Genomic DNA, 10,520 nt, shown 5'->3' with positions numbered 1-10,520 from the left:
AGGAGCAGAGCAGCTGGAGCCCGGGAGGGGAAGTGCCCGGCCGGTATTTTTCCCGGACATGTTCAGCTTTTTGGCAATTCCCCCCGGACAGGGATTTGATTACCAAAAAGCCGGACATGTCCGGGAAAAACAGGACGTATGGTAACCCTAGCGTTGCCAGTGTAGACAAGTCCTCAGCATTCACGGACAGCCTGGAAACTAACCCCCAAGTTCTGGATACTCTTCAGTTCAAACCCCTTCATTTTACAAGGGTTTGAATTTTGTTTCCACCTCAGTCACTAAAGATATTTAAAGTGGGGACAACTCCTTCCTTTCTTAGTTCTTGAAGATTGGGGTTTTCTTTTCAATTTCAAGCTGTTCCCATTTGCTCTGGTGGTTCCTTACTGTTTTTTCTTGGCCTAGGTGCTCAAAGCCAATCTGGTTTGGTTGGGGAGGCAGCCCCACTCCATGCCTGACTGCTTCACTGCCCTGCTGCGGGGTGATGCTGAAGTTGCACTACAGTTAAATTTTTGTATATAGATAGATAAGATAGATATATACACACACATACACACACCCTTCAGAACCGTATCCTATATGCCTATCTCATGATTAAGTTTTTATGTATTACAAGCTTTCATACAAGATCTTACTCTATATATTGTCACAGTAAAATAATATAGTATGCAATCAGTTGGTTTAACTGCTTATTTTGGGGCGGGGGGGAGGGTTAAACCTTCTGTTCTCTTGTTCGGGTGGCTGGACCCTGCTTGTCACATCATGGTAATACAGTGGTCCTTGCTCCTCGTTCTAGGCTTCCAGTAGGGCTGCAGTCGTCTCTGTCCTTCCATGGCCCCAGTCTAACTGGATCCATGCAGGTGACCCTCGCACGCACAGACAACCCCATTGACCTCAAGGGGACTCTGCATAGTTGCAAAGATCCACCTACTCAAATCCAATTATCAGGCATGTTAGGAATCTGCAAGAGCTCCTGTATTACACACAATCACACAAATTACTTTCCACGGGTCAAATCGATCGATCGATTCTAAAATTAGAACTGGTCAAAAACATTTTAAACAACTCACAACAAAATTTTAAGTTGTCAGTTTTGCAAGGTTCAAAACAGACCTATTTTTCATTTGGGGGGGGGAGGGGTAGGGACATTTATCAGATTTTTTTTCACATTACCTAAAAACCTAGTTGGGGGGGGGGGGGGAGGAGGGTTGGTAAACAGAAAAATGTTGATAATGGTTTTTACAAAAATGTCATGAGAAACGTGCACAGAGTCAGAACTACATGAAATTTTTCACAACGCTTTCAGCTAAACCACGGTTGAAGCTGTTTGTTTTTTTCCAGAAAGGCCATTTTTCAACAAAAACTCTAGTTAAAAATTGTCCACCAACTCAACCTAAGAGTATTTTTACAAATATTTTCATTCTTTATCCTAGAGGTGGGGAGAGCAGTGCTAGGTGGAGGAATAACCCTGGGCAATGTGGAGTCCCCCATTTCTCCCAAGGCATAGAGAAGCATGAGTTACTATAAAGGCACACACACATGTAAAGAATGCAATCAGGAAACAGGTATGAAAACCTAAATAAAATTACATTAAACAAATGTCAAGGTTGCAAAGTTGAGCACCTAAAAGTTATGAAATGACAAAATTAAGATTGCCTGTGCTCTGAACTCCCCTTCTCCCCGCCCCCAGCTCCTTTCCCATCCTCTCTCAAGCTCCTTCCCCGTCCCCAACCCTGCAGCTTTTCATCCTCCCCCATCTGCATTCCAGTGAGGTTGCATCCTCCTACTCTACCATGCTGCCTTGATGCCAACAGAAGGCACATTGAGAGCACAAGAGACAGTACTGTGAATCTCAAGAAATCAAAAATCATGAGTTGGCCCCCAAAAGTTTGGCCAAAAAAATTACAATTTTAAACAAAAAAATTTTTTGCACAGTCTGTCCTTTGACTTTTGAACTCCCCCTGCCCCTCCCCAGTGTGTCGGGCAATCAGTGGTGCCCACTCTTCCAACTGTATTGTGGCCCTTGCTTCACGATCTCTCATCCCCACATCTGCCCATCCATCTGCCCAGCATTAAACCTGTCCCTCAATGCCCCCTCCCCCAAATTCTATCCCTCCCCTCAGTTCAGCCTCCCTACTCCATCGGACCTCAACACCCTCCGTTCAGTCCCACCCCCGGCAACCTCCACCATCAGTCCAGCAGCTCCCACCCCACTCAGTTCAGCCCCCTCAGGCAACCTTAATAGGCAGTGCTACCAGCCCATCTTATAATAATAAAATAGAGCATCCAGTCTTAAGCAATGGTTAATGTTTAATGCTTCAAAGGAAGACAAAGAAATAAGTCCTGAATGAGAAACCATAAGCCAGTTTCTACCCTGCTCTAATATTAGTTTAATAAGCACAAGAAAACATTAATGTTTAATATTTAAATCAAATGGCCAATCACAAAAAATCTTCAATTTAAAAATTAAGCCAATAGAATGATATTTACATCCTTTGTAAAGCACTTTCACATCCACTAATGAAAATCACTATATAAAAGCTAGGTATTAATAATACATAATAATAATAATAATAATAATAATATGTTCTCTCAAACAAGGATGCCACACTGCATTATATAAATGCCACTTTTCAAAAGGCTAGATTTCACATGTAAATGGCTCAGAAATGCCAACTATACAAATATATACCTTTCAAATAAACTAGATTATATTCCTGGTGGAAAAATCCCTCCATCTACTCTCAAATTTCTGGGCTGAGGAAAATGGGAAGGATTTTATTTGTTTGTTTGTTTAATATCCAAGAATGAACTTTGTCCTCAGAATAGGGTGACCAGAGAGCAAGTGTGAAAAATCGGGATGGGGGTGGGGGGGTAATAGGAGCCTGTATAAGAAAAAGACCCAAAAATCGAGACTGTCCCTATAAAATCAGGACATCTGGTCACCCTACCTCAGAATTACAATGATTACTGTTTTGCAAAGGCAGAGAATGATGTAATAATGATGAGAGTGCAGGATTGGTAGCCACGTTTCTTGGGTTCTAGTCATAACTTTCCCACTGATTTGCTGCAGGATCTCTCACCCCACCCCCATATGCCTGGGGCTAATCACTAGGCACCTAAGTTTGAAAACATGGCCTAAAAGTAAGGCAACTAAATAAGTGGCATATTTTTGAAAGGTGTTGAGCCCGAGCTCTCACTTACTAAAGCTCACAAGGGAAGGTTTATTTCTAGACGCAAGTCAAGCTCTACACCAGGGATGGACAAACTTTTTGGCCTGAGGGCCACATCTAGGTGGGGAAATTGCATGCAGGAACATGAATGTAGGGGTACGGGAGGGGGTGTGGTGTGCAGGAAGGGACTCAGGGCAAGGAGTTGGGATGCAGGAGGGGGTGCAGAGTGCACGAGGGGGCTCAGGGCAGGGGGTTGGGATGCAGGAGGGGTGCAGGCCAGGGGGTTGGGGTGCAGGAGGGATGCAGCAGGGGCCTCAGGGCAGGGGGTTGGGATGCAGGAGGGGTGCAGGCTCCAGCCCAGCACCACTTACCTGGAGCGACTCTGGGGTGGCAGCAGCATGCACCGGAGCCAGGCCAGGCTCCCTGTCTGCCCTGGCCCTGTGCCGCTCCAGGAAGTGGCCTGCATCACGTCCCTGCGGCCCCTGAGGGGCTGGGGGGGATGGCAGAGGGCTTCGCGTGCTGCCCTCACCTGTGGGTACCTCCCCCAAAGCTCCCATTGGCCACGGTTTCCTGTTCCTGGCCAACAGGAACTGCAGGGGGCGGTGCCTACAGGTGAGGGCAGCATGCAGAGCCCTCTGACTCCATCCCCCAGGGGCCACAGGGATGTGGTGCCGGCTGCTTCCGGGAGCAGCACGGTGCCTGCGGGGCTATGGGGGTGGCAATCCCATGGACCGGACCAAAGCCCTGATGGGCCAGATCCAACCCGCGGGCTGTAGTTTGACCACCCCTGCTCTACACAGACTAGCTGCATCTCTGGTTTTAAGCATCCTTCTTTTTATCTTCCGTCTGTAACCTCTGTTACAAGGCGTCCCTTCTTCCTCTGATGAGGCTACCTCACATGAAAATCCCTCTGGGAGAATTAAGATAAACTTCCTGGTGGAAAGTCTGTATATCAGTTTGCTAACCCCACAGTGAAACCAAATGAGGCAAGAGGGGAATGCTAGAGGCATGCATTACAAAAGTCACTCCTCCGGGGAGAATGCTTTCCAGCAAAAGTCTATTTTATTCATTTGATACAGACGTAGCCTGTGCCCCACCAAAGCAGACCAATGGTCTATCAAATCCACTATCCTGTTTCCAGTAGTCTATACCTGGTGCTTGAGAGGAAAGTGGTAAAACACGCAGATTAAGCACCTGGTCAGGGCATCTTTGGAAGCAGTGTGGGAGGGGAGAGGGCAGATTCCTTCCTCCCTGGATGCCTGTGACAGTCAGTTTATACATAAATACAAGAGATTTATTCCCCAATCTCAGCATGTATAGCTAAAAATGTTGGACTGTAAAATCCTCTAGCCCCTTTCAGACTCTGCCTTCAGTACGTGACTGTCTTGTGGCAAGCAAATTTCACAGGCTGACTGTATTCTGTACGAAGTGGTATTTCCTTTTATCTGTTCTAACTGCACCTGCCCTTAGTTTTAATCAAGTAACTATCTTCTTCTGATATTATGGGACAGTGGGGGAGGGTGCAAGAAGATGGAATTAATGATTTTTTTTATACTTTATTTTACAGAAAATAAGGAATGTAAAATTGCCGTAAACAAAGAGTGATTATATTATATGGCATGAGTCGAGGACAACAGTCTCACTTTCATTTATGGAAAAGATAGGCGTGCTAAAATCCTGGCACCTTATAAGACATTTTAGATGTACAAGTGACATGTTTTTGCATAGAATAGAAGAGAAAGGAAGAAATCAAATGGAATAATCTTTTAAAATTCTTTGTAAATATATTTGACCACTAGGTGTCTACTAGAAACCTTGAATCACCATCCAACGATTGTGTGCAGCAAGCACTGCCAGGTAGGCATGAGGCAAATGCTTTGCACTGCCATTGAAAAGACATTAGCATAAACTAGCTAAGCCCTTAGAATACCTGCTGAGCCCTCCCATTTTGCCTGGGTCTAGGAGAAAAGGTTTGGGCAGCTGCCATCATAGCAAAGCCATGAAAATGGCAGAAATGTAAATGTTCCAAGTGTCTTTATTTTATGCTTCTGACTCTGATATGAAAAACTTTCAGGTGATCCGACCAAATTCATTCTCTGCATTCCCCAGTGTAAATATGTCATTGACAGTTAAATCACTGCCTCTTGAGAATCCATTGGTGCCCTCAGCTGCTTGTTTGCATGCTCTGTCCACACAATGCACTTTATTTTAAATGACTCTTTCTGCTTGAAGTTTATTTTACATCTAAAGAATTAATACATACAGGACCTAAGCAATCCAAAAATATTTAAAACAGCAGCACTGCAAAGTTTTCAAAAAGAGCATTTGATTTTTTTTATTATTATTATATTTGTGCCCAATTTGGAACATCTTGGGCCCGGTTTTTTTAGAAATGCTGAGCACCCATAAGTCCAACAGAAGAAAATCTGGCCCTAGGTGTCTCAGATTTGATTCCCAACACTAAAGCACCTTAACATTTGGGACACAGTCTATGTCGCTGCATAAAGAAGGTTTTACTTAACTAAAAAAAACCAGACCTGAAATATTAATATTCTTTAAGAAATGGATTTAAAACATTCTTCCAATATGCAGGCAGGAAAACCTCTAACATTATTTTACATTTTAAATGGCACCATTGATCCTGATGGATCCCACAGTGGTTTCCATACTATAATCTTGCACTCAAAATAAGTCAAGGAGGAGAGCTGTTTTGGAGAGGGGAAAACAATTAATTTCAGAAGGGAATACTTGCTATAGAAATGTTTTGAACATACTTGAATGTGAATTACAGAGAATGAATGGAAATAATAAATTTATGTAGTGCTTTTCTGCTGTAGATTTCAAAGTACTTTACAAATCATTATTTTGGAGTTTTGTTGTAGAAGGTAGAAACCAAGGTATAGAACGGTTAAGTGACTTGGCCAAGGTCATGCAGCAACTCATGAACTCAGCCAGAAATAAAAACCAGGTGCCCCTGAGTTAGTCCCATAACCTATCCACCAGACAATACTACCTCCATTATATTCACTTAGATATGTGGATCTATTTGAGGACAATTTACTGAGAGGGATACAATCTGCTTTGCCTGGTAATATTATAGGATTCTACATAAACACTTCACAGTGAACCACATAGGTGATCACTATATAAGATGTGAACATTAAAGTTAGTGTTTAAAAAAAACACATGTAATCTGCATGAATAAGGTTTACACATACCCTCCAGTATGATGGTGTGAGTCACACACTGAATATTATCATACATATGCCAGCAAAAAGATGCCTTTCAGATAGGAGAATGACTCTTTAGTGTCCCTGTCACTTCAAGTTACCCCAGATCATCCACTAGATCAGTGGTTCTCAACCAGGGATACGCGTACTCCTGTGAGTACACAGAGATCTTCCAGGGGGCAGGGGCAGCAGGTTTGTATAATTTTTGGTGGTGCCTAAAACGAGTCCAAGTCCTGCCTCCTCCCCTCCCCCCCGCCGCCACCTGCCTAAGGCTCTAGGAGGGAATTTGGGTGCGGGAGGGGTGCAGGCTCTGGGCTGGGGCACGGGATTGGGGTGCGAGAGAGGGTGAGGTGGTTACCTCAGGCAGCAGCTCCTAGGCGGGGGGGCCGGAGGATCTCTGCGTGCCACTGCCCCCAGGCACTGCCCCTGCAGCTCCCTTTGGCCTCATTTCCCTGCCAATGGGAGATGTGGAGTCGGCGCTTGGGGCAGGGGCAGCACGCGGAGACAAACCCCCCCCCCAGGGCCACAGGGATGTGCCGGCCGCTTCCAGGAGTGGCGCGGAGTGAGGGTGGGCAGAAAGCCGCCTTAGCCTCACTGTGCTGCCAGTGGTGGTGGCCGGGGGGCCCCGGGCCCTTTTAAATTGCCTGGGGGCAGCAGGCAGGGCCAGGAGATGCTCCAGGGGAGGCGCATGGGGGCGGCAGGCAGGGATGGGGGAGAGACTTGGCCCCGAACATTGGTGAAGCCGTGCCCCCGGGCCCTGAATATTCCTGGAGCACGGGCACCATGGGCCCATATAACTCGCCGGCCCTGCCAGAGGGTACAGCAACTCATCTAGATATTTGCCTAGTTTTGCAATAGGCTACATAAAATGCACTAGCAAATTCAGTTCAAACTAAAATTTCATACAATGACTTTTTTATACTACTTTATATACTATACACTGAAGTGTAAGTACAATATTTATATTCCAACTGATTTATTTTATAATTATGTGGTAAAAATGAGAAAGTAAGCAATTTTTCAGTAATAGTGTGCTGTGACACTTTTATATTTTTATGTCTGACTTTGTAAGCAAGTAGTTTTTAAGTGAGGTGCAACTTGTGGGTACGCAAGACAAATCAGACTCCTGAAAGGGGTACAGTAGTCTGGAAAGGTTGAGAGCTGCTGCACTAGATCACAGTAATTCAGCAGCTTGCTTGTAGGAAATGCAACATTTCAAAGAGATGGAAATAAAAGATGTCCTTTTGGTTAAAGATAATGTAATGGAGGGCAACAAAAATTTTGTTACCAGTAATCTTGTGGGAAACTCAGAATCAGTCCAGGCGTGGAAAATAATCGCTTTCACTCCAGGAAAGAAAAAGGAATGTACAGAGAAAGGTGAATCCCTTGATTCACACATGAGGATGCAATGAGTAGAAAAACATCCCATTCTCTCACCACCCAATAAGGATGGTGAAAGGAACAGAGAAAACATTGATTCAGTCAGAACCCTAGAGTCACAAAACAATCAGGGTAGGGAGTCCTGCCTTGTTTTTATGGCACTGTTGGCATTTGTCTAAAGCTGCTTGGAACAGCAGTGGTGACAACTCCTGAAATGTTTTTCTAAATCTTGCCCTACTGGGGTATTACTTAAAGCCTCGGGTTCTGGAGATAGATGATTACAAGTGAATCTCAGCATTCATTTAACAACAAAATATATTTCCAGGCCTCATGGTTATGGAGAAAAGCTTGACAATGTGACCCACGATTAGCCTAAAGGCTAAAGAACAAGGAAAATAAGAATAACCCATATTTTTATGGCTTATGATTTTTTAAGCCAGTCTCATGACGTTGGGGGCCCTGACTCAGGATATTTGACATTTTGGGGTGGTCACTACTGAAATAGTGTGAAAATCTGTTTTATAAACACATCCTGGGATTATAAGCCAGGGTTGGAATCAGCCCCTTCATACTGCTTTGTGAGCAGTTGCACCCTTGGACTTTTGTTCTCACAAATGTTTATGGACAGCAAATTTTGGGCCAAGACCCCACATTTGTTTAACCAAGAAAATAATCAATTTCAGAAGAAAGCAGTTCATAAAAGTAAAGTCAACCATTGTGAAAACAGAAAAATACCGTGTCGCACAGACGACTAATCACTAAGTTCAAAGAGCAAATTCCAAATATTTAATCGTCAAAACCATGAATGAGGCCATAGGCTGAAATATGCTCATAAAAGCTACTCAACAATTTTACATAATACACAGACTCCTTTAAAACTGTGATCTCCTCTCAGACAGTGCACCAGCAGGATAATTCATCATATAAAAAGTTAGCAAGTAATAGTGCAAACAGACAGAGACAACCCCAAGATGACAAATCCATAGCACAGCAACTTTTGAGCTTTGGAACAAACAAAAAAAAACAAACTTTCAAACGGTTTCACAGAAGTGAAACTGGGAGTGTGTAAGACGTACCCCAGGCCAGTACCCCAGCCACCCAGCTAGAGAGAGCCTCTCTTTCTCTGTCCTTCCTGATGAAAGTTTTGTGGAAATTGACATCTTCCCACCTTGATACTAACTGTTCTGGAGGGGTCCATATGTCATGGGGTTGGGTCACAGCTGGCCCATGCTAACCTCTCTGCTGTCCAGGAGGCACAGCTCTACCAGCAACAACAAAACTTGGGAGTCCCATTATTACTTCTGCACACACATCCCTTCCCTGAAGGCTCAGGCAGGGTCTGGGGTGGGTAAGATCCTTAGCGCCCGCAATGGGCTGTTGACAGCTTCACCTCCACTGGGCAGGAGTCAGTGCTGTCCCCTAGGCACCTGAACACTGGACAATGTCTCGACTCTCTCCGTGTGGCTGCTGCACGCCCCCACCCCTCCATTGCACGTGCAGGCTGCTCAGTGGGGAAGACCAGCTGCTGTCCCTTACCCAGCTCTGTGCCCGGGTTTCTAGCCGACATGATCAGCACCAGCAACAGGACCCCCGCTCGGGCCAAAGCAGCAGGGTTGAGTGCGGTACTTCCTGGGTACGCCCCTGCTGAGCCCTTCGCTTCCTCCCCTCGCGCGGCGGGCAGGAAACACGGATCCCGGGCTAGGCTGGTCATTCGTTCCCCCACCCAGGCTGGGAGGGGCTTGGTGCGCTAGCTCCGCGCTGCCCAGCTGCGCCTTCCCACCAAACTCAAATCTGGCCCTTCTGCTCGGAAGGAGAGTCTGGGGAACTCGCGCTCCCCAGTAATAACCCACCCTTACATTGCTGTCTGCAGGCGGGGACAGCCCGTCGTTAGCTCCTTCCCCTCCTCCATTATGCACTCGTGCGTTGCTGTCGGCATCGAAAGCAACCACTGCATCTTCCCCACATGCACAATCACACTTTGCTGTGTATGCCTCAGGGGACATAAGCCACTGCCCCAGCACAATTATACCTGGCACTCTCCATCCAGGGGATGCTGACCAGCTCCCTCAACGAATCTGTTAATCTCTAAGGTGCCACAAGTACTCCTCTTCTTTTTGCAGATACAGACTAACACAGCTGCTACTCTGAAACCCATGAATTGTTGTCGGCTGGTAGGGAATGCTGGCTGGTGCCTGTTTAAATTGGTTCAAGCGTTTTGGTAAGCGCAACACCATCTTACGCTTCTTTTGGAAAAAAAGGTACTGTATAGGGCTTGGGTAGTTTTAGTTAAACCACTAGAGCTATACATGAAATTTTTTCACAAAAAAATAGTGTGTGGCCTTTCTTTTCACAGCTGTGAAATGCATTTTTTATTTACAGCCTTGAATAAAAGAAAAATAAGCCATCACTCACAGCTAACCCAGCTCCTGGAATTCTCCAGACTTTAGTCTTCAGTATAAACAGCCCGCAAAAAAATCTAGCTTCAGCAACATACTTTCTCTTCCTCGTAATAAATCACAGCTAATTGTGTTTCCCTTTCTGATAAAATCTATTTTCAGTTTGTGTATGTGGTGCTCTGTACCACAGGGGAACACCCAGCACCCCCATGTTCATCCTTGTAAAATAATTGTGTGGTATCTAATGCAGTTTGTCATGTCAGGTGTCTCCGGAAGGCTCCTGATGCGCTGAGCATTGTTGTTACAGTAATGTTATAGGTTATAATTTCATGTACATAGTTATG

General features: G+C 45.2%; 1 protein-coding gene across 1 annotated transcript in view; it reads right to left on the bottom strand.

The window, feature by feature from the left end:
• Nucleotides 1–9,433, bottom strand: part of DERA (deoxyribose-phosphate aldolase) — a 97,286-nt gene extending 87,853 nt beyond the window's left edge. The window contains exon 1 of the mRNA XM_026652288.2: nucleotides 9,317–9,433. Coding sequence (XP_026508073.1) covers nucleotides 9,317–9,347 — 31 coding nt within the window. The 5' untranslated portion in view covers nucleotides 9,348–9,433. The remainder of the gene's footprint in view (nucleotides 1–9,316) is intronic.
• Nucleotides 9,434–10,520: the final 1,087 nt, after the last annotated feature.

This window comes from Terrapene carolina, unplaced genomic scaffold (assembly GCF_002925995.2).
Source record: "Terrapene carolina triunguis isolate 2854851 unplaced genomic scaffold, T_m_triunguis-2.0 Scaffold112, whole genome shotgun sequence".
Lineage (NCBI taxonomy): Eukaryota > Metazoa > Chordata > Testudines > Emydidae > Terrapene > Terrapene triunguis.
This window is presented reverse-complemented; position numbering and strand designations above follow the sequence as displayed.